The sequence below is a fragment of the Vidua macroura genome, chromosome 4 (genome assembly GCF_024509145.1).
Source record: "Vidua macroura isolate BioBank_ID:100142 chromosome 4, ASM2450914v1, whole genome shotgun sequence".
Taxonomy (NCBI): domain Eukaryota; kingdom Metazoa; phylum Chordata; class Aves; order Passeriformes; family Viduidae; genus Vidua; species Vidua macroura.
In genome coordinates this window covers 37,490,806-37,515,936 of record NC_071574.1, presented here as the reverse complement: position 1 = coordinate 37,515,936, position 25,131 = coordinate 37,490,806, and the positions used below count along the sequence as shown (strand labels likewise).

Sequence of the window (25,131 nt, the reverse complement as noted above, 5' to 3'; positions counted from 1 at the left end):
CTGGTAGCAAGTCCTTGATCCTGGACAGTAATTTCATATGAAGACACTAAAACTTTGGCATTTTACCCATGGAAGAAATCAATCTAATTCATCCAGATACAAAAATATTTTCCTAGCTACTTCTTACAGAATAATTGCTACAGGGTTTTTTGGGTAGCATATGCAGAAAAAGTAGTTTAGGGAACCTTTTCATTAAATATCAGAATAAAAGAGACATTTCCAGGGGCTACTAAGGGCTCATCCATATAGGATTTCTAAAAATATCATCCTAAATGCACTTTTATAATTGCCACAAAAAAACTGCCTGGTTTAAGTTTACATGGGCTTAAATAAGGACTTTAAATTCTGAAAAATGTTCCAACCAGCAAAGAAGATATAAAGACAGAACAGCATGTTTGTGTGGTAGTGTGGGCAGGTTTGTGAAGATACAGGTCAAACACAATAAAAGCTTGGATTGCAACCATCTAATAGTAATTATGTTCTGTCAATTACTTTGTAAATGAAGCAGAGATAAATTTCTGCTCATTTTCTTCTCTAATGTGGTGGAAGATGAGTTACTGCACAAAAGTGTTTTATGCTTAGACCAAAACAACTTCACTACATACTTGAGCCACAGTAAAGGCTTTTTTCCTGAAGGATTAATTATTAAGTAAAGGTAAGCAGTGAATCAGGAGCGATGCTAAGAGCTGAAGCAGTAATACTGTTGCTTTTTCATGTACCTGTTTCCCTGAAGAATGGATTATGAATTTGCCTTCAATTTCATACCGTTTATGTTTGGAATGGTATTTTCAGACTGCTGTATTTTAGCAATGACAGTATGCTTACAGAAAACCCTAATTCCCTCCTTTGTAGCTGGCACCTAGGTGACTTGATGTCCAGGCTTAACAGAATAACTGACTGTTACCAATCCATAGCAAGCAATTCTCCTTCGGACTTGCCTCCAAGCTCCTTACCTGATTTCCTCCCATTCTGTGGCATGGCCCAAGCTCAACAAAGCCACCATTGGTGTGCCCCATGCTGTCGATGCAGTAAGAGGTTTCAAAGCCTCTAATCTGGAAAAGAGGTTTTGCACTCTAAGTTAGTCTCAAAGGAAAAATAAGTACTGAGGAGTTCAGAAAATTCTCACTTATCTCTCAAACCAGAAACAGGTATCTGACAGAGAGATTAAACAAATCTGTATATGAAATTTAAGTACTGATGTTAACAGTTCTGGGAGATGGAGCTTCAACCTGCCTATGCTAATTTGCAGGCTCTTCCATGAGTCAGAGTATGCTGATAAAGCCAGAGTTGCAAAGCTCAATTCCAAATTAATAACACCAAAATATAGGACTTTCAAGTATTTTAATTTATTCAATCTCCTATCAGACCATGTTCCATCTCCCAGGTCTTCATAAATAAGCTCAGGAGCTCAGATAAGTCGCTCTCATCTTGTGGATGAAGAGAAACAGGATGCAGAGAAGTTATGCACAGCAGCAATTACCCACAGCCAGGCACAGCCCACTGACCCTGCTGCTCAGATGGACCTTCTGCAGCAGCAATTACAGAGGAAAAAAAAAAAAAACGAAATAAAATTGATGAGGGGCAGGCACAGGCACATGGATAAAGAACAGAAGTTCTGTCATAAAGCATGTCTCAACTGCTGATTATCTCATTCCATTCTCAGAAGGGCCAACAAGCAGTCTTACAAAGACTTTATGACACAAATAACATTTTTTCCAGACCTATTTTCTTTGCCAGAGCCTCTTTCCTCTTTGTAATGGTATAAAAAGTCTAAAGGACTAAGCTTAGACTCTTCCAGGGAGTGTTAGGGAAGATGAACCCCATACTTTCATACCCTAGAGTGTGGAAATGCAATCAGTGTGGTGATACAAATGGGGGGAGGGGGGACAGGACTTCTCAGACGTAGGATAACTAGCAGCCTGCAAAGAAAAGTTGAAGACTCTTCAGTTGAAGTCTCTGAACTTAGAATTTTCCTGTTGCTTCACCAGCCCCACTTGCTTTTATCAGGGATGATTTCCTGCAAGGTCACCAGTATTATTTTATACTCTTCAGATGCTTTCACCTTGGTGAACAGCAATCTATAGTGTACCTTCCAAACCCTTTATGTAGATACCTGAGGAAGTCTAAGACTCATATAGTTGCTGATGCTTTGTGTTAGCTTTTAGGTAAGAAATCAAGGTGGCATGGTTCATCTGGTCCCTCAGACAAAAGATTATTTGTACCCCCTTTCACCACACACATGCTCTGTATCACTAATTCTAGCATTAAGAAATTAAAGATAACGCTTGGTCATAGGAGACAGCAGAGATCTTTATTTTCTAATGTGCTTTTGAAGTTGCAAAACCATGTATCATATTCACCATATCTTGGGAAAGAAGGTTGCTAAATTTGGTGGGACACAGGAGTTCTCCTCAGCTAGCAAGAAGATTTTCTTAATTTCTCAACAATCTGCAAAAGTGAAATAAATAGCAGAGACAGGGCAAAGATGTAATCAATTGCAGAGGGGGAAAAAATCTGAAAGCAGGCAGGAAACCTGCAGTATGTGCTTGCCAAGGTGTGGGCTAAATGCCAGAATGAGACAGGCAGAGTTCAGTGAGGAGTCCTGCGCTCACCTGTGATATGCCAACTTTCTCTGCCAGCCACTTGAAAGTGCTGCATTTGCAACTACATTCTTAATTTAGTGAAGTCATAATTGTATACACTTATGTTGGAAATGATGGTTACAGAATCATATCAAATTATTACATGCAGGTAAGGGACTAGCTGAGGCTGTATATGTATGAGTACATCCATGTCTAGCAAACACAGGCAGAATGAACTCCACCTGGATTTCATGATCTCTTCTCTAGGCCTTCACACAAAAGATATTTTCACCTATTAATCTTCAACAATACTCCTATATGCAGGATTCAAATGTTTTCCTTTTGAGAAAACTTAAATTCTAATTATGGAAAAAAGGTGTTCTGGACAGGGATAGACATAAATTATCCTTCAAGGATCTGTGGAACTAATTAAAAAATCACACCTGCAAAAGCTGCAAAAGTAGATACAATTTTTTTCCTGGGTTACATCTTTATAGCTCTCTGGTTAGTATCATATAGCTTAGTATAAAAGTAATCAAATACCCTGTTCACATGTCAAGTCACAATTGATTCCTTTTGAATTCACAGTTTTTCAAAAAAAGCTCCTAAAATTCATAGGTGTTACGTGCTGTACCTACCTCTCCCCAGTCCACGTTTTTGGGTGGTAAGGGGTAATATGAAGTTATATCATATGCTATTTCTTCCATAAACCACTTAAAACTTTTGCAGTTGTGATCTTCACGGAATTTTTTCAGCTCAGATATATCTCCATAGGGTAGTGCTTTTGTCTCCGGCCGGCTGGCATAGAAGTAATCTTTGTACTCGTCCCACCACACCTCTACAACTCTGACATAGTTCTGTGAAGGATAAAGACACTGCTGTGACCTCAAAGCACACACAAACAGGCCAGAAGCAACTCCTTGTTAATAACAGAAATTTAAGGATTTATCCTCTTAGAAAGTGACAGCATAGTATAATTACATAGCACTAATAATTTGTCACTATCAGCAGACTATACAAGACACATGAATACTACTTTCAAGTGAGAGTTTAGGACTGATAATTTAAACACATTTATCTAAAAACTGTTCTTATCTGAAATCAAAAACTACCTTCAAGGTTGCTTCAAAACTTTACCTTTAATGTAGGAGAGGACCCAACATACACAGGGGGTGGATTTCCTTGCCAGCCCTGGAGACGATAGATGTGTCCAACACGAGAACAGGGAACAAACAGCAGTTTTCCCCCACACTGCCAGATCTACGAGTTAAAACAAAGGTATTATTAATATATCTGCACAGTATTTTAAGACAGACAAATAGATAATAAATTATGGAAGAAATGGCAGCTACATTTCTAACTATACTATCATAAATTTACATATTTTTTGCTCCAGATGTAAGCATAAAGAAAACAGGTCTTTGAAATGAAAGGTATACTGAGTATACTTTCAACTAGCCAGGAAGTTACTCAACTAAAGCAATTTTTTAAAAAGCTTTTTAAAAAGTTGGGCATCTATTCCATCATTATTTTAGAACAACAGTAATGAACGAGTGCACAGAATCAGAAACTGGGTAATTTTTATTATGACACAATTATTTATATTTTGATTTTATTGAAGTAATTCACATGCCATCGCTAAGATGGGTTTTGGTTAGATGCCTATTCATATTTAAGTTTTTCTTAATAAAGATTAGTAGGAGATAAGGATGCGTTAGGTAACCCATTGCTCCAAGTAGAAACAGATATTTATTTGACTACAGTAGGTGAAAATAAAAAAATGGGTAAAATATATTACCATTCCCTCAATCCCACATATCTCTGGATAATCCCTTAATGGGGAAAAGAAATTATACTTAAATCAGAATTTAGTTGCTCATAGTTTGGAGAAGTTTAATTGTAGCACCAAATTGTAATTCAAGCTAACTTTGTGAAAGTTTCAAATTAGTCTAAATTCCAGACTAAAAATATGATTTACCAGTATTAGGAAAGATGGGCATAATATCTTACTTTCTTCATTGCATCATGATATTAATTTTCCTAAGTTTCATCAAAAAAACCTCCTCAGGTAAGCAAGGCCATTAATTTTATTTGCTATCTAGGAGTCAGCACTCAAGGCTGATAAATGTTTAATTCTTCTGAAGATTGGTTGTGATCTACATGAAACCATTTTGGAGGTGTCTACATAATGAGCATTTCAATTACAGAACTACTGTAAGTAATTTCAATCATGATTTTGATCTAAGTAAGATGGAGAATTACATGGATAAAGACCCTGTGTGCGTAACATCCTCAATAAGTACCCTTTGCATATGGATTTACAGCTGAGCAAGTGCACTCAGAGCTTTCCTCTAACTCATGAAGAGCAAGAGTAACTAGGAGAGCTCTGAATGTACTTTTTGTAAAATTCAGCTACGATTTCACAGATCGCTGCTGAGGATATAAGACATCTTCACTTTGGTCTCTTAACTGGGACTGATTCTTGCTGTCTGCACTTGTGTCATTACAAATACTGAAGCTACAAGAAGCTAATGGCGATCATCTTGTGTTTCCTGAAAACTGAAGAGCACACATATGCCTAGGAGTGAAAATAAAATCCTCCCCAGTGATTATGAATTATGCAGTATTTCAAATATGAAGACTTCTCTTGTGAAGAAGTTATTGAAATTCTGAAAAGTATATTAAATAATTTTTCACTCACAAAATTGGCAGGGAGGAAGCAGATTACTTTTTGTTGCACCATTATATACTTTCCAAGTGCACATGCATAAGCTGAGGACTATGAAGACTACTTGTTCCTTATAATTGATTTCATTAGAAGCAACATTTTTCTGTACTCACTATGAGAACATTCAGTTTCCTTCCATCAAATTTGCCAGTCTGATTTCATAGTGTATATTTGGGCAGTTAGGGGTGCAATCCCAAACTATTTACAAAATCTAGATTACGCATCATTTGGGTTTCAGCACGAAATTGCCTCTCTGAGCACTTCTGTCCCAAAGTCCACAAGGAAACACTGAGGAGACACATCTCTGTCCCATCTCCTCACACCAAAACCTGGGCTTCATGAGGAAGAAGTAGGTCTGTCTAAACTCCAAACAGAAGTATTTACAGAAAAAAAAAAAATCTATTTAATTGAATTAGTTTTCAACTACTGGTGTTACCTTGTAAGAAATTTCAAAATTTTCACCACCCCAGATTTGAAGCCCTGGATCATAGAGACCCAGTTCAAAGAAGAAGTCACGTTCAATGGCAAACAATCCACCAGCCATTGCAGGGGATCTGCAAAGAGGAAGACAGTGTAACTCCTTCTGCTGAAAGGATATAACAGCACTCAGAGAAAGCTTTAGGGAAGAAAGCAATTCAGCTAACACATAGTGAAGATCAGGTAAATGGCAATACACTGAAAAATCATAAAGCTTTGTCATCAGCTTGCAGCAATTTTCTGAAGTGGCATCTAAAGAATTTTAGTGAGGTCAGAGTTTTTTATTATGTTGTGGGTTTTCTTCTACCATTAATTTGTTTCATGAATGAATTTGATGATAGAAAATCTTGGTCTGAATTTTCCATTCAGCCAGTCAACATCCTTCTATTAAAATAAAAATCAAGATGAGAATCAGTGTGATGAGATGTTTCTCTCAAAAATTTTTCTAGTTTTTGAGATAATATGAAACTGCAAACAGGTTTATGTTCTGAAGAGCTGCCACATTGAAACACATTGTCTATTAAACAAGCAACAGGGTTTTACCAGCTTTCTGATCTTCTAGTTCTTTTCATCCTATTAGAAGACACTTTACATTATACTCAGTAAAATTTTAAAGAAGGCCGAGATAAAGTAGTACAAGGTTTCCATTTTGGTTTAGTCTTTTTGTTGTTACCCTTTTCCTTTTAGTGACTTTGTAAATCCCTTCCCATGTGCCATGATTCAATTAGCAAGTTTTAATGTGTCAAAAAGATGCTGTGGTCTGGATTACAGCTTGTGCTGGTTTTGGCTGGGATAGAGTTAATTTTCTTCCCAGTGGCTGCTATTGGCTGTGTTTTGGATTTGTGCTGAACACAGGGTTGATAATGTGGAGATGTTTTTGTTATTGCTGAGCAGGGCTTGCACAGAGCCAAGGCCTTTTCTGCTTTTCATTCTGCCATGCTGGGGAGGAGACTGGGGATGCATGGGAAGCTGGGAGGAGACACAGCCAGGACAGGTGACCCAAACTGACCAAAGGGATATTCAAGACAATATGGCATCATGCTCAACATATGAAAATTGGAGGAAGAAGGGGGAATGTTTAGAGTGATGGTGTTTGTCTTCCAAAGTCACCGTTGCACGTGATGGGGCCCTGCTCTCCTGGAGATGGCTGAACACCTGTCTGCCCATGGGAAGCAGTGAATTTATTCCTTGTTTTGCTTTGCTTGGGTGTATGTGCTGACTCTCAGCATAATTAATTATCAATTTAGTTGCTGTCCAAATGAGGTGATCACATGCCAAGGTACGTTACATATCCCCTTCTACTTGCTGTATTTTCCTCCAATGCTGCTTTTGCATCTGGGGGTTCAGAGGTTAAGAAGCCAGAAGACACAGCAGGGGGAAGCACTTTGCATAGCACAGCTCCGTGGCTTTCCTGCACTTTTGGTTTTCCTCAGCACCATAAAGACTTGGCAAGTGTAGAAGCCTCAGATACTGCAGTTTCAGGCTTGGCCTCCAAGATGTTGCCAAGTATGTTAAAGAACATAGTAAAAGCCACATAAGCTCAGCAGTTTACTTCATAGGATACAAAGAGGTAAGCACTGTTACTGAAAGAAGGATTCAGTCCTGGGGCAATTCTCACGTTACAAAAGAGTTGCCTCGAGGCTTTAAGCTGTTGAGGATCTTTTTGTTTTCTTTTTAAGCTAAACAATCCTGGCTATGGTTTCAGCAACTTTTACTTGGTCTTACTTGCCTTGGTATTGCTGCAAGAAAATGCACACAGCCTAGAGACAAACAGATGCAGGGCATGTCTCTTTTTAAAGAAAGCATTGTAAATCTGAAGGTATTATTAAAAATAAAGTCATCTTTTAAAACATTCTGAAAACATGTGTTCTATGTTTCTGGGAACAGTTTAAACGATTTTAAGACCTGTTTGGATGGTAAACACAGAACAGCAACACAGCAATGTTTGCAATAGTTTATCCCCCTCTAAGTGAATATTAAAGTTTCAATGTGGACAGCCTCATCAGAAAATGGTATTATTTAAACTGTATACAAAACAGATCAAAGCTTCATAACTTGCTTGCACGTGTTGCCATTTTAGCAAAGAACAATCACGGGTGGGGATAGGGAGTTGCCAACATCAGTTCTTACAACATTTAAATCATATATACAAGCAACAGAAGACATTAGATTCTGAAGATGTGAAGATTGCTTTCAAATGTAATAACACGATTAGTTAAGTGTGAAGGGGAAAGTAATAAAAAACCAGCAGAACCACAGTCTCCCAGTACTGAAAAGCCATCCAGAAACCATAGTTTCTAAGCTAGGGTTTCTAGGTAGTTTTTGTTTTCTGGGAAGAAAACATACCCCACTACAAAGCATAATAAAAAGGCAGAAATTCTATGAAAATTATTGGAGTTTTCCCACAATGAAAGGTGCTGTTTTTATCTTTCTTCCTTCTGTTTTTTTTTTTAATGTTATGTGTATTATATTAAAATTCTTAGGAAATATCTAGCCAAGATCCTTAAACAGTATGCTTCTTTTTCAGATGTGATCCATTGTGAAGCAAGTGGGAGATATATGACAAAAGGAATTTTTTTTGATACACATGCATAATCCTCCAGCTGTATGCATGCATCAAGCCATGACAGCAGGCTACAGATCTTATGCATTACCTTCTATCAGAAATACTTCCAGCATGCTCGTTATTTCAAACCAAATGGTTAAACAAGCACTGTTGTTTCCAACAGTACTTGAAAAAAAAAATCACAGCTAATTAAAGTTTTCCCTGACAATAAAGGGAAATATACAATTATACAATATTTTACTTTGCCAAACAGAACCCAGAAATTCTAATGTGCACCCTATTAACCACACAAGAGCAGGAATGGAGAGGCAATACAAGGTAGCAAAGATATTTTGAGCGAATAGTCAGTTGTGGCAAACAGGTCTGACTAAACAAAGCAGCTAGTGTAGTTAGAAACGTGAAGGTGCTCAGGCTAGAAGTACATGCAAGTTTTAGTGGATCAATATTGACTTCAGAAAAATAAAGAAACGGGTAAGTGATTTAGTGATTACCGATACGGTTCAGTTTTTGTCTTTCTGCTCTCCTTCTCTCTCTTGGTCAAGGGAACCCTCTTCCATAGCATACTCCAATCCCACGCTCCTCTAGCAAACCCATCTTCGTCACCACCCCCTTGCGGCACAATCTTAAAAGTGTTGCCATCTATGACATCTATAAGCGGCACAGTGCATGTGGTTCTGCGGGGCGGCGCGGCGCAGGCCAGGTGCGGTTATGGGCAGGGGCCCGCGGGGCACACGTGTGGTTCGTGGGGAGAGAGGGGTGGAGGGAAAAACGAAAGGGTTTAGACAATCATTCGTTATGATTCACAGTACGTAAACAGCTCTCTTTACCGATAAGGCTCAGTTTTATGTTTTCGTTTGGACTTTTCCTTGTGGCTTAACGGAATTCGTTTCCATAGCAAACTCCAGTCCCAGGCCCCTCTGGCAAAACCATCTTCATCCCCACCTTGTTGTGGCTCAATGGAATAATCATTCCCATCTATGTAATCTATTAGAGGTACAGTACATGTAGTTCTGAAACATTTATAGAAGGGAAAGAAAGAGCAAAATACAATTTCAGAAGAATAATCTATCTAATCTGAAATTTACACCATTAATTAAGTTTATAGAGCAGCGTATATAAAAAGTCACTTGTAAACACACTATTAAAAATGAAGCCTCATTAGAGGAAAAAAGAGATGGTCTTTAAATTGTTTTAAGATGTTCTGAAAACAGAAAAGTTAGGTCTGAGGAGCTAATATCAATTGGTTTATCAGTACATTTTCCTTTATGTGGAATTCTTGATATTGGTGTTCTAATAAAGCACTGCTGGAGGCAACAGAGGAGCTCTCATGGGGCCAGGGTTCTCAGTACTATTATTTCCTGTAATTTCTACTCACATCAAATCTTAGCTGTCAACAAGTATGATAAACACTTAGCTTTTACTAGTATTAACACAGATTTTCATTATACTGTCCTATTCAAATGCCTTGAAAAAACCCACCAAGCTCTAAGGATAAAAAAACACACTAGTGCTCTCCTAGAAGCAGTTTTCAGTAGAACTCTTCCTGTTTGATTTGCAATACACTCCTCATTGTGATCTATCACACACAATATTCAGCAAGGAAAAGACATTATCTTGTTTTTCTCCTCACATTTTTCAAATGAGTTTTCCAGTGACCCAGGCTGGAGCACTTCCACCTTTTTAAATGACGCTCCAAGAGATAGAAAAGGCAGGGGGAGGAGACATGTTAACACCATGCTGTTCTTTGAGGCAGAAGCAGCAGCAGGCTGCACCCTGGGTACCAGGGCATGGAAGGAGGCTGCCAAGCACTGTCTGCTGGCATCATGTGCCTCAGCATCTCTGGTCCTCCTGCAGCCTTCTCCTCTGTAGGCAGTGTTGGAAGATGCCTCTAAAACTCCTCACCAGTCTTTCTTGTGTAGAACAGTAACACACACTCAATGGGAGCACACAAGCATTTCCATCTTCTCTCTACTATCCTGTCTTGGTTGAGTTACAGCCTTTAAAACACACAAAACCCAACTCTTCAAGAGAATTCTGGTAGCGTGGCAGGTTAACAAATAGTTCTTAGGATTAAGCAGCTATTTTATGGGCTTAAAGAGTTTAATCATGTGCACGGTTTCCTAAACACACATACCACTGACCACACAAGCCAAGAGTGCAGTAGCACACAGCAACAAAAGCATTTCAACAGCGGGAAGGAATGAAAGCCCTGGGGATCTCTCTCCTCTGCCACCTCTCCCAGTGCAGGCACTTCCACCACAGACTCCTAGCAAGTGCCTGGGCCTGTGGCAGAGATAGCTCGAGCCTGGCCTCGCTTTGCTAACAGACAGTGTTCCAAAGCACTACAGAGGAAACAAATAACAAATCAAGACCAAAGATGAGAAAGCTATAAACTCTTGAGATCACGGGATCTTTAAACTCCCATTAAATCAAAACATTTATTCCCAGTTTTTCTCTACCAAAAGCCACAATTTTTTTTTTTTTTTGTTATTTTGCTCAATAATGCTCCTTATTCAGCTAGAATGGACCATTTCAATATCATTGCCTCAGATCATTGTAAAAGACAGTAGTTACATATAATCTACACTACACAAAATATTCAGTATGCCTATTAGAATAAACTACCTAGAGATTAATTTCCCTGACTATATTCTTTCCCCATTATGTATCTTTTATGCTGGGACATAATATAATCCTCATAGGGAATATTGATGTATTTTGATATAGATATAAAACATATCGACTGTAGTTTGAAGAGTGAAGATTATTACTGTGACTTTTACTTTCTACAAAGCCAGACACTGGAAGTAACTGGAGAACATTACCTGTCCTTAGATATAGGAGCTATAAGTGGTGCATACCAATTAATTCCCACCTCACAATGGGCATCAAGGTAAACCAAAACCTTTGAAAGAAAAAAAAATGGTAACTTATATTTCTGTATACATCATTACTTAATTACACTTATTTACATTGACATACATTAATATTATAAACAAGAAAATCAAGATTAAATTAGTAAAATTAATCTCTTCTTAAAACAGTATCAATGATTTCCACAAGTCTATTGAAGCCACCACAACTTTTCCCCCCAAAAAAGAAAAAAAATATAGACTTGTGAGTGAACTGGCTCCTACCTGTCCAAGTTTAGCCTTCTGGGCTCCAATGCTTCTAGCTTGGATCAAGCCTTCTCTCCTCTCATTTCGGAATACCTTTACAAGGCCATTCCACTGCTTTATGTAGTCATCCAGCCTCTCTTGTAAGTGTGCTATCAGATAACAAAGAAAAAAAAATGGGTAGGTTTAATAATGAAGAGTTTTGTTCTCTTAATATGAGCCAAAAATATCTACAGACATTTACAAGAACCTTTAATTCAACCACTCACAAACACTAAAACTGAGGAGATCAAGACCACTGACCTCATGGCACAGGTTTGTGTCTGGCACATCTGAAGAAACGGCAGCTGAAGTGGTTGGCTACACCACAGGGAGCTGGGTGGACAACTCACAGTCACTTCTACATATCACAGAGTGGCTTTCAGCTTTTTGTCTGTGTTCCAAGCAGCCAGAGAAGTGTCTACACTCCAGCACAGCCTCTCCTCATCAGATGATGTCACATGTACAGCTGAAGGCACCACTTTTCAGTTAAACATTTCCCTTCACTCACTTTCACCCTCACAAAATTTTCTGTCAGTCTACTAATGATCTGGAAACCTCAGGCAGAATCTCACCATGCTCAAATTATTGTCCTCCTTCATCTAGACCTGTTCCCTGTTGTGGAGGTCTTACAATAATCTTCTAATGAAATTAATGAGAATAATTGGAGGGCCAGGAGTGCATCATATTGAGGAGACAACAAACCTTTAGCCAAAGGGACTTCAATCAGTAAAGGGACGAATAACCACACAAGAATCAAGATGAGCTATCCTTAAATGGTTTCAGATTTGTATTTGTCTGTGCCAAACTTCTCTGGAAACCACATTCCTGCCACACATTTTGAGAGAAGGATCCTAATGTTGCTTAACATTTTGCCCAGATGATTCTGTTGAAAAAACTCATGAAGGCAGAAGGGCTGGTAATCAGATGCCTGCTGTTTGTGACTATGCTGATTTAACTACTGGTGTTTGTTAAAAATCTATTTTGGTACTCAAAGGCTCAAAAGAATTGTCTACAGCTTCACTTTCAGTCAGGAACCAAAATAAGTCACCTAATCTACAGCTGAGGCATCCATGCACTGGTTTGCTTTGCACCAGCTCTGAGGTTTGCTTCTACTCCTGTGCTTGATGCCTTGGAGTGACTGCCTAGAACAGAGGCTAGACAAGACTAAGAGATTAAAGTGGGTATTTATTAAAGACCTTCAATACATACACCTTGGGCAGTCCAAGCCTCCAAGAGAGGCTACACCTAAGATGGTCAAGAGTTTTTCAGATAGATGTAAGTTTGGTCCATTGACATATCAGGGGTTAATCCGCCAATTATGGCTTCAGGTGATGAAATCATATTCCCCCAGTTTGCTCCCCTCCAATTCACTCTTGTTTATACTTTTTGGGGTCTGAGGCTGTAAGGTACCTCAGAGTCTCAGGCCCAGAGGAATTGTTTTGTCTGACCAAAATTGAAGACAATTAACTAATGCTTTATACGGAGTTTAGGGTTATGGATCAATGCAGTACAGGATTTGAAAAATATAAAGGCTGAAATCCTAAGGCATAGCACTGATCTAACAGGATGGGGGGGGAATGCAGAGGAGGATGTTCCTTTCAGCAGCAACATGCCATCAGGTTACTTCAGCAGAAGCACTTTCTGCAACCTGAATTAAAATGATGAAGTCTGGAGACTTCCACAACTTACGTTTCAGTATATTTTATATTCTTGTCAGCAGAATGAAAAAAAAATAGTTTGAACAAAAGCTACATGTAGTTGAAGAGGAAATGGCATTTCTTGGAAGTGAAGTTTCCAATATTGAAAATTCAGCAATTTTACCAAAGAACAATCTTTTGAAATCATTATCTTTTGATACTCTTATTATCCTTCCTCTCCACCTTTATAAAATAAAGAGTTTTCTGTATTCTCCTTTCCCATACACATTTAAAATTTCTTTTGTAAATCTTTGTGCATTAGGAAAACTTCAAGGTTACACAAATGTCAAACTAGAGAAAGAACAATTTTATCACATATGCTGTATAGAAGAACATGCCATGTAATAAATAGAGAATATGTTATTTGATAGCTGCGATATAAATTTTTATAGGATAACATCAACAGAGTTTTGAGGTCATACTGAAGTGGTACTAAGAGAATCTTTACACCACACCATTATTTATGCTGCAAATTCCAAGTATGTGTTACAGGAGGACTGTCAGGAATGTTTTAAAGATTTAAAACCTGAAGTTATTTCCAGCTCTCCTGCCTATGAAGCCAAATGTTTTACGTATCAAATGTTCAACTATGTAAGGTTCATGGGGAGCTGTAAAAACTTGTCATATTGATTGTGTAAAGCTTTTCTACAGTACAAGTCTCAGGACTTTGCAGTCCATTATATGAAACCATGCCAGGGTTAGCAGCAAGTGCTGTTTCCCATAGGAAAGCTGAAATTTTCCTCCTTCCCATGCTACAAAGCCTGCATGACAGTAGTGTAAAAAATCCTGATACATTTACAGTCAAAAATATTGTTTGGCCAACATTAAATTTTGTTCACCTAGAACATCTATTTATGACATCTGTCAACAGCCTTACAGCAATCTGGTCTTTGTTCAGAAATGTATATTTTACCTTTCAAAATATTATAATCACCAATCTGGCCTTCCCCTGTTTGAGTTCCTCTCTCGTGTCTAAGTGCATGATTAAAGCATGAATCACTGTATTTTAAAAACACATGGTTTCTTCAAAGGATCTTAGGCTCTGCAGATTACAAAGGGGGAGGAGGAGGAAAGCAGGTTTTTTCCCCCTCAACTCATGGACAGCAGTCTGAGAATTAGAAAAATGGTATCAGAACTGCTTCCTACAGCAGCTGCCTCCTGCCTGTGAGTACCCTGGACTGTAATACTGTTAAGGTGGGGATCTCAGCTCCAACACAAGCACTGATTACTGCTTCAGTTTCCCCATGGCAAGCACCATTACACAGGTTAATAAAAATACTGCTGCCTGCCCATGCTCGTTACTTCCCCTTTGGTTATCTCATGGGATGCTGCATCAGTTGGAAACACAAGTAATAATAAAGAACATATAAGGAAACACAAAAGGTAGACAAAGCCTTTAAATGCTACTAGGAACACTGGTATTTTTTACCTCACAGCCACCCTTTACAGGTGCATGGGCTATAAAAGCAGCTCCAGCTGAGATCTTTGCCTCTATGCTTCAGAAAACAAGCAAGCTGGTGCCCAAATACATAACAAGTGCTGGAGACCTATACACACAACTGTAATTGTAGGAAGCTTTAGAAAATACAGTTTTATGAATTCTCATTGCCCTTCCAGAACAGCTGTTTCCTTCCCACTGCTGGCATTCACAGAAGAATAAACTGCTTCTATTGAGAACAGAAGAAAAACTGGGAAAAAAAAAACCCCTGTGTAACAGCCTGGCCTCATTGACACTGTGGTAGAAATTGCTGCAACATTTCTTGGACTCTAACATGAATTAATACAGAGGTCTCCATAGAAAATGGAGATAGAATCATTCAATTAGCTTGGCAATCTTCTTATTACTGTTCTCTTTGTGCTCTGACAAAGGAAGAAACATCAGAGTAGAAATCAGCACATATCTCTGCACAGTTCTCCACAGTCAAACCCTGCTGTTTGCAGGAGAGATTAAGGGAGGAGTGTCTCAGCAAAAGTACTGCTCCCAACTGACTTTATACTAAGAATTATAATGAAAAGGACATTTTCCAAGCATTGCAACTGTTTCTCCCTGTAAGACATAACATATATAAGCTACTATGCAGCTGTAACTCCCTTCTGATGAAACAGGATTTCTCATAAGGAAGGACAGGGAAGGGGTTTTTAGGAGCCAGCCTTTAGAAGTGTTTCCAACTGCTGTGCTCCATTTTAATTTCATGCTGCTCAAGAGGGTGGCAGCTAAGAAATAAGGACAGCCACACTGAGCATGAGCAAACATCCACCCAGTCCAGCACGTGTCACTCAGCAGTGGGCTCCAAGAGCATAAGGTGGTCTGCTGGGTGGAAAGGCAGACATGAAGTGTGCAGCCCGAATGCAGGTGGGGAAGAAGAAAATCCTGTATCTGTGCTGTCAGCATGACTTTTCTTCTGGCTGAAAAAGCAAAAAAAGATACCAGCAGCTCTGCTGTGATTAAGAGTGCTTGTATTTTGCAGCTCTCCTAAGAACTGGAGAACTCTTCAGGCAGCTTGGCACGCTTTGCAGCTCATACTAGTTCATTCTTCTCTCTAAGGAGAAAGAAGTAGAGCAAGATTCTGCTCTCTTGGCCATTTTTCATCTAGAACATAATTTGAATTAATGATATTAAGTTAATTATATTTACCAAGTAATAGCCTAAAGCATTCTGAAGAATTATTATGGTGAACTAGTGCAATTGCAGCGAGGTGTTCAGAGTAATTCCAGTCCATGCTTGTCTTACCATACCTGAGAAAACTGCACCTCGAGCTTTCTTTATTGAATTTTCTTATTTAAAAAAGTTATCTGGGAAATTGAAGTGTGAGAAATATAAAGTCAAGGGTGTGCTGGATCTTAGTTCTAGGCTAGCTGTGTCTGCTAACCACTTATTTATGAGCATTTATGAGCAGAAAGCAAAAAAAGTTCTGTATTAGAAAAAAAAACCTTTAAAAATACTGCTTTTGTTTTGCAAATGTCATATATTGGAAAAACGTCTATGCCAGACAAACTCATTCCGCGAACTACATATACATGGCACAGAGTCAGCTGCAAGTCATGTGAAACCCAAATATTGAGACCTATCATTAGTAAAAAATCTGGTAAGTATTCTAGACACAATCAGTGTCACAGTTACTTTATACAGCTAAGTCAGTCCTTGAACAGCTCTGAGGGAAAGCTATGATCCTAGCTGAAAAGCAAAAACACAGCATATGTCGGCTGACTGAATTATTAAAATTATATCCCTAAGGAGAGAAGGTATTTTTGGCTTATAGCATGTGTGTATATCTAAGCCCAATTCTCAACAGCTGTTAAAGGATACAGAAGACTATAATTTAGCACTCAGTATCTTTATTAGACTAAGCCAAATGTAGTCAAGTTTATAATACAGGTAACTTGCCCTCTCCTATGAAAACAAACAGAAAATGATACCTACCTATCTACAGGTATGATGCAAAAAATAACACACAGTAACTATCTTTAATAGTGACTTATACTGAAAAAAGGCTACCTCAACTATGTGATGAGTTAATTTTAAAATTTATGGTGAGTACACCCATAGAAAACAGCTACCATGAGACTGGAACTGGAAGAAACCCAGATTATTTAATAAAAAGGAGAGTTTCAGAACAGTCATCTGTTTGCTATGTCACTACACAATTCATGTGAAAACAAAGATGAGAGTATCCTGTGCCACTGACCAAACTTGCCTTTGCTCAAAGCCATCATCAACATTGTCTAGAAGAGACTGTCATCCCACACAGTCAAAATCATATTTTTATTTATGTGTCTCCTCTTTTTCTCTGTCAACATCTTTTCAAGAACCATGCTGCAACAAAATCTTACAGAAAGAGCAGCTGTGATGCACTATTTTGAAATTTGTTTAAAGTTGAAAAACAGTCTGTTTTCCCCTGTCTTAATTAACTTATGTGTCTAGGAGACCACTTTCGGTTCCTCTCTGTATTTGCTCTTGTATTGCATTAACGCTGACAATACCACCATGGAAAAAAAAAACCAAAACCAAAACAGTGTATGCTTACATTTATAAGACAAGTTCAAGTACATGCATCCTGACAATAAACTAAGATCAGAATGTAAACTACAAAGGAAGAAGAAAATCTCCGGACTTAGGTTGGCAGGACTCAAAGAAAGGCAGAAATTAAAACATATTCAAATTCTTAAAGGCTTCCTCCCCTCAATAAGAAACAATAAGCAGCTTAATGTGATGTCTAATTAAAAAAGGATGTTAGAAATGAAAAAGATACGGAAAATTAATCTGAATAATTTGATAGCCTAGGTAGGTTTTTATCATAGTTAAAACAAGAGATATTTGTATTCCTTTATGTAATAAAGGAAGCATGTTACTCAGGCTTAACCCCTTTGATACTCTTCAAACTACTTGTTTTCACAAAAGCTAAGAGAGATACTAGCTATCCCAACTTTCTTCTACATAGTACCCAAAACTGTGCTAGAGAACTCAAAGGAATGTGAAGAAGCAATTTTTTCTCCCATTAGTCAACTCAAACCATGGAAGGTAATAAATAAAAAGAAAACTATTTCAGGAAAATTAAAAAAAAATATTTTCTACAAGGACTGTGTTAACATTCCAAATATACCTTTGTTGCTAAAATCATCAATCAGAACAATTTCTGCCAAGTATTTTCTTGGTGTTCTCTTGATGACACTGTGGACTGTCCTCATGAGCGTGGACCACCCTTCATTATGGAAGACGATGACAACGCTGGAGGTGAGCAGGTTGTCATCATAATGCCAGTATTTGCATCTGTAAAAAGAGTCAATTTTATTAGTTTTCACACTGTCATTTACAGAACTGCTTAACAGCATCCTTGTGCAAATGAAATCTTTGCTGACAGCTATCCTTCAGATTTAAGAGAGGATATAAAAGGTAACACAGCTTAAGTGCATCACAGATACAGATACAAATAAAAAGAAAAAAAAAAGAAAAGTAGACTGGTCCAGCACAAGTTTCAGACCTGGTCCAATTTCAATGGGCTCCTTCCTTGAAAGAGATGACACATGGATAAAAAAAAAAATACAAGGCAGAGAGGGAAAAAACCAAACAAAAATAGTGCAGATGACTCAGGTCTTATTTCCTGAGGGGTTAGAGATTATTTAGAAAAAAGCAATGTGACTACCTTCCACACTTTCCAATACCTCTAAATCACATTTATCAACAATGGGTTTAATTTGCAATTGTAATGTCCATTTCCCCAACTGCACCCCTAAGTGAGACTATTCACTCCCTACAACCAGTACAAGTATTTCCTGAAGTTTCCCTACCTGATCACTAGCCCCTTTTCCAACAATAATAATATAGTTCCCTATCACTGAACATAGAGACGTAGCACTTTTGATTTCAAAGGGAAAAATCCTTCCTTTTTTCATCTTTCAGCAAATAAAGTCTCAACTAGAGAGATTCTGACTTTTCAAGGACAGCTATCATGTATTAAGAAATTATTAGTGACAAATAAAAACTCCTAAACTTATAGATGCACAAACTTCCCTAGTTATAGTTCTCTTTATACAATAAAAAGTTTAAGTGCACAGAAACATTGGTGATTTTGAAAAGAATTACCTTAATCATGAGAGACCGCCAGAGTTTCTGAAACTACATTCAGTTTAACATGGAAAAAACTCACATAACAGATCCATGGATATTTAAAGAGTTTTTTTAGTGAAGGATGAATTTCACTTCTCAATGCATCAGTACGCATTTCTCACCTCACAGAAAATAAAAACCATTGTTAAAAATATACTATGAATTTTGTTTCTGTGGGAGAAGAAAATTACAGAATCAAAACAGACTATAACAAAATTTTATCTAATAAGGCATTTTGTTTCTTAGGTGTGCTGCAAGCAACCTCTGAAACAGCACAATCTCTAAAAGTACAAACTACAGACTAAAATCCCTCAGCTTGATAGTTTTTATGCCTGAAGTAGCTGCAGCTAATCATAGTTACCAATAAAAAAGGGCTAGACTGGCTGTTTAAAAGGTTCAGGCCATGGATACCTTCCTTCCACAGATCCCTCTCAAAGATTCCAGCTGATTACAGATTGCAGTACTAACACTTGTAGCACAAGCGTTTAAGATGTCAACAACTTACTTAGCATCTGCAGAGATAAAATGGATTCCCTACCTAGGTGTGTTAAGTAGGCTGTGTAGACAGAAGATTTAATATGTTTAATAACAGATTTATAACAGAACAGTGTTGCTTCACGCATATATTCTCAGTATTAATTTTGGTGATGTGGTTACATTAACAGGTGGAAAACAGGGCGTTATACTTTCAACAAAATCAGCATACCAGCTGAATGCCATTCAAGAGCTCCATGTAAGAGGTAGCAGAATAGAACTTTTGTCTCAAAAGAGAAGGCAGAAGCTGATGCAGCTCACACTGTGCCCCTGACCTGCACCTGCTGCAGTTTAGCTAGGAAACTTTCTTGCTTATTTCTGAATAAAAAGAGGCACAGCTACAGCGTTTCAGAGTGCCTTCAAGGACAAAACCAAAGAAAATCTTGAAAAAGAACTAAAATATTTTCGTTGCTTATTTCTTCCACTTCCACAAAAATTTAATACATTTTTGAAACATAAACCCAGAGGTCTAGACAGGCTTTTTGCTACATAGCCAACCTAAATCTCCTCAAATCGGGTGTTGCTAAATGTGCCATTTGCAAGCAGTGAAGCACTACATTTATATCTCTAGTAAGATCATGTTTCCAGCTTTTTCCAGACACTTTATTTCACTTATTAGACAGCCCACAGACCAATTCATGAAGCCCATAAACTCTGACAGACTGCAGTAACTCCTGTACACAGTCTTCTTTCTCATCTTGAATTGAGAATTAGAGGTTTGAAATATAGTAGTTGTTTTAGATATGTGCAATTAATAAATGCTTTAATCTCTGTGGCAGATTTCTTTCAATAAATATAAATGTTGCCCAGGTATTTGAGCAACAAAAGCCAGTAGCCTCAGCTCTCATTTCCTTCACATCTACAGGGAAGGAAGCAGGCAAAGCTTTCCTCAGTGGACCCTTTCCTCCGTGGAGCAGCACTGACATCCAGTGGTTGGCAAACCACATACCAAAAAACGACAAATGCACTTTCCTTCAGTTTGAAGCTGAATTTTACACGTTTCCCTGTAGATTTTAGGCACCAAAAAAGGAAAAAAAAAAAAAAAAAGCCTGAATTTCCAGGATGCTCTCATTTTTAAAAGAGAGGGAAAAGTAGATATGAAAGTTTAGGCAAAAGCTTCAAGCTATTCAAAGTACAGAAGGGTTTGTGACAAAGAGGATTTAAATGTTTCAACCCCTAGCTTCATCCCCTAGGTGCTTCATCCCCTGCCCACATTCTAGCACAGTGCCCTTTCAGATGTAGCCTGCAGGCCAGCTGCAGCAATACACTGTGAACCAAATTAGTAAACAAAATCTTAAACTTAAAAAAGGAATTTTGAATTCTTATTGATAGAGCTGAAAGGATGGCACATTGCAGCAGATATGCAGGAATGACAAGGTAGCATCCTTAAGCCAGGCTTGCCTCTAGACACTTCACCTTTCCTGAGCCCTGTAAAGAGTTATTGCATGGGGAAAGAGGAACAAGCGTGCACAGATTTACAAAGGGCTGGCAACACCTTCCCTGGGCAGTGCTGCAGGGAAGAGCTGCTCTGTTTGTGTGCTCTTTCCTTGGGGAACTCATGGGTGAAAGGAAACAACACCTTCAGATCAGTCCGTGAATAAAAACTTTCCATTCCGCAATCAGTACTGGCACTACTGGGGAAAAACAAGAGTGACTCATCACTGAAGCAAGATGAAACCCTTCAGAAGGCACAGTTGTGATCTAATTGAGAAACAGTGAGTAATGTTTTTTCTGTCTATTAGCCTGCATACTTAGGATGTGAATTAGTTCTACTCCCTCTCCACCCCTGGAGGGAACAGCTCTGCTGGAGCCTGTGCCAGTGTCCCTTATCCCTCAGTCACAAAGCTGTGCACCAGCCACAGCAGAGAGGAGCGCTTTTACAGGAGACCCTCTGCACAAGAAGCTGAGCATCTGGGCTGGAGTGCTCCTTGGCTTGAGGAAATTTCTGCTCTTAAGGCTTTGTACTCCATTCATTGGCTTGCTTTTAGGATGTCCTGGGGCCTCACAGTTGTGATTGTGGGTACATGGTCCAAGGCTGGGATGGCCATACAGACTCCCTGTGAGCTACTACTGAAGATGCAGATACAGACTCAAATTTCCTCAGGCTTAAAAAAAGCTAGAAGTGGAGTCTGCTTTTCCTGGAAGAGTAATCCAACCACCAACAAAAATGCAATAGCGGAAAAAGGAGAGCACCTGGACAGCAATTTAAGAGTGAGCTAGATACTTAGAGGGCAATTTAAGATCTTGAGCCACAGAAGTGTTTCTCCTGTCATGATGAACCCCTGACTGTTCCAGCATATCAGCAGCTAAGCTTCAGAAGAAGTAGGAGGTATCATGACTGTGTATCATGACTCTCCATTCTGATACTATTGAACTCGTGTCAGCTCTCTAACTTGCACCTGCACCTACCAAGGACTCATCAGTACCCTCTGGATTTTAAAGCACTGTACTTGTGTGCTGAGAGCAAAATGTACCAGCACAGATTCCTCCAAGAGGGCAGGCAGCTGCCATCACATTCCTGTAATCACTCCAGCAGCCAAAGAAGCTCCTGAGAAGCTAATCAGCTGTTGCAAGATGAAGGACCTGAATCAGTACAAAGCTGAAGGTCTCAGTTTATTATTTATCCTGAAATAATAACCAACATTAAAAAATGGAACTTCACTTCTTCATTAATATAGAACTGTTCACAATTTAAAATTGTATTATAAATTTTATTTCATGTTTAAAGTGGTATGAAATTCATAGTTTTATTATCACCTATTATAATTGCTTTTTAGTGCATGAATTTTTCTCAGGTCTTCAAGAGTCCAGCACAAGCAAATCCCAAAAATAAGTTAGGAGATATGCTTTCATTTTCAGTTTCCTTTTCTAGTAAGTCTTGTTCTTATCTTACAAGGAGACAGGCATCCAGCTGACAGCATGATGTTTACATACTTTTAATACTGAATTCAGGGCTCCTTGCTATTTTAAATTGCCAATTTATTATGACTGCTGCAGTGAACTGAATCTAACCCCTAGGAAGATGGATGGGAATTTTTTTTCACAAAACACCTTCAGCTGTTTGCTCATCTGTATGGTTGACATCACCAAGGTCATAGCTGAGACTGGCTGCTTAATACCTGCAAGTCAGAGGGATCATTGCCTAAGTCTAGAGTAGACAGGATAGACAGAAACAGATCACAGAATTTCTTTGTTAGGATACTACTAAGTAAATCTAATGCTAATACTGGATTTGTTACCTATGAAGCCTTGCAGGGCATTTTTGTGCACCAGCAACATCAAAATGAGATTATAGTAGTGGACTTACAAAACAGGGCTTCTGGAAGAGAAGTAAACAGACAATGCAAGAAAGACAGATTGATCAGCTGAATAATTTTTTCCCTTCAGCAGACAGCAGCAAAACCTCTATTACACACTACCAAATAGCTTAAACCTATGCTGAAACAGCATTTGCTATTTTTAAAACAGCTACAAGCTTTGCTTATTTCCATTCCTGAAGTAGCTTGTGAGGCTATGTGACTACATTTTATCATTAGTGCCCTGGGAATCAAAAGTTATATCTACCGTACCTCTGAAAGCATCACGATCCAAATCCAGGGCAAGGTTTGCATAGAAACCCAACATTAGGGATAACAAGAGAATGAAAGGAATAACCTTTGCAATTTTTCTAATCACAAGATTCTTGCCCATACTATCACTTATCCAACATTGAAAAACTGAAGCAATAAACAACACAGGGCAGGAAAGCTGGGGTACCTAGGTGGCCAAAGTAAAATCTTTTCCTTAGGGAAGGGATGATACTCCATACAAGGAGGGAGCAAAAGCCCTCTGCTTTCCTGTTTTGGTTTAAAGGAAGAAGACCTCAGCTCTCAAGGCCTTCTGCAGTCCGGTGGCACACTGTGGGTATTGCAGGGAGGCTGTGCTTAATTTTGAGTTTATCAAACTTTTACAGGCTTTACTCAATGTAATAAACAACTAGAACGAAACTTGAGGCAGTGAGCTCAGTCTCATAGAAATACTGTATTTCCACCATGCCTTGCTCATCAGATATTGAACCTTGGAGTTTTTACCCATGCTCATCTGGACTGCTTTATAACTCGTATCATGCACATTTATTTGAATGCTCTAGCACAATACAGTCCGGTTAACAGCAACAAGACAAAGCATAAGAAGTGCATTTCATTTTTTAGTTTTACATTCAGATTACTACTCACTTGACAAAATGATTCCTCCATGTGCCCCAGAATTTCTATGCCGCAGGTTGGCACCTAGAGGGTTACATGAACAGCTGCAGGAAATCGCTCCCACTCTCCTCTGCCCTTCCACTAAAGTCAAGGTTTAAGTCAGAATTTAAATATACTCCAGGTGCTGTGCTATATATATATATATTTGTCGAGTAAGAGGTCATGTTCAGAGCTTGGTCATCTCATTTCAGATGCACACACACAGAGGTAAGCAAATCCAACTACAGATAACACACCTGGTGCCTCTGTCAACCTCTTTGTACTCTTTGGGTGAATTATTTCTCCCTCACAACTTAACATTTGAAATGCTAGCAGCCAACACTAAAGAGACAAAGGATCCATTTTTTTCTGTAGTTTTCATTATTGGGACCTGAAATGTTAACAGAAAATGCTGGTTTTTGCTTTAAGGTGAATGCCTGGAATTTAAATCTCTCCTGACCACAAGAGATGCTCTCACAATACATGCTTAATTACAATTTAAACACTAATTTTTTTCCCTCCAGGAGTCTTGCCAGCAGTAAGGCAGCTGATAATCTGCAGTGGAAAGCTAGCATTCCTGATTGAGTGTGACCACTATAATTCACCTGATTCTCAACTCCAGCTCTCACTGAGGTGCACAAAAATTTATGTGCACATTATAGAACTACTTTTCTTTGTTACAGAACAGTTCCAGTGTATTATGTGGCATTGGAATAAAAGATTTTCCCAGGGTACCATGTGAAATGAAACCAAGTCCCTAATGTTTCGTTTCCAATGATATAGATACCAAAAGTAATTACTGAAATCCTTTTTCTTGTAGCAGTATCAAATATGTAATTTGTAAAGTGCTATAATTAAGGAACTAATCACATTCCTGAAGAAAGCAGGCTCCACTCCAGAGCTTTTGTATTCAATCTTCTTAGCTACAACAAGACTGACTGGACAAGTAACTACTTACTGTAAGAGAACATATTAAATTCATATTATTTGCCCAGAGTAATAAGACTGTCCATTTCTAATGAGAAGCCAAGACTCATCTGCCTTATTTCATACCCTGAGTAATTAGTTAAAGCTAAAGATATTGGGTTTTTTACTCCAGTCTAGCACTAACAATTTGCTAAACAATTCAATATTTTGGACCATAAAAAGGTCCAAGCTGGCACCATCAAACTATGATAGAAAAAATATCTTTACTAACAGCTCTGCCTTACTATCACACAGCTCTGCATGTATATATTCTTAGTAAAGTTAGAAGTCTATTTTTGGCAAGAATTCCCTCCTTTTTTAATGCTAAAACAAATTGAAAAATAAAACAAAACACACTTCAAAATTACATGTGCAATTTTAAAAACCAAACCAATTCTCATTACCTTTTGTTTTATAAAACAAGCTGCAAAAACAGTAGTCCAAAAATACATTTCTGTATGCACACAACATTGTACTCAAACAAGGAAGAGTCACCTTTTCAGGTTTTTCAACAAAAGCTCATTGCCAGTTGTTTGAAGTCAAAGGTGACCTGTGGCAACAGATCCAATTATTCAAGTACAAATCTGTATGGCCC

At 38.4% G+C, this 25,131-nt stretch overlaps 1 protein-coding gene across 2 annotated transcripts in view; it reads right to left on the bottom strand.

Annotated features, from left to right (window-relative positions):
• Positions 1–25,131, bottom strand: part of GALNT7 (polypeptide N-acetylgalactosaminyltransferase 7) — a 68,803-nt gene that overhangs the window by 5,417 nt on the left and 38,255 nt on the right. Inside the window, exons 3-10 of one of the 2 annotated variants that reach the window (XM_053976618.1) lie at positions 17,810–17,976; positions 11,491–11,621; positions 11,179–11,258; positions 9,181–9,363; positions 5,747–5,864; positions 3,720–3,842; positions 3,221–3,439; positions 954–1,052 (exon numbers count right to left, since the gene is read on the bottom strand). In XM_053976618.1, the coding sequence (XP_053832593.1) occupies positions 954–1,052; positions 3,221–3,439; positions 3,720–3,842; positions 5,747–5,864; positions 9,181–9,363; positions 11,179–11,258; positions 11,491–11,621; positions 17,810–17,976 (1,120 nt within the window). Of the gene's footprint in view, positions 1–953; positions 1,053–3,220; positions 3,440–3,719; positions 3,843–5,746; positions 5,865–8,844; positions 9,028–9,180; positions 9,364–11,178; positions 11,259–11,490; positions 11,622–17,809; positions 17,977–25,131 lie in introns of both variants that reach the window. The other variant, XM_053976617.1, reaches the window with a different exon arrangement.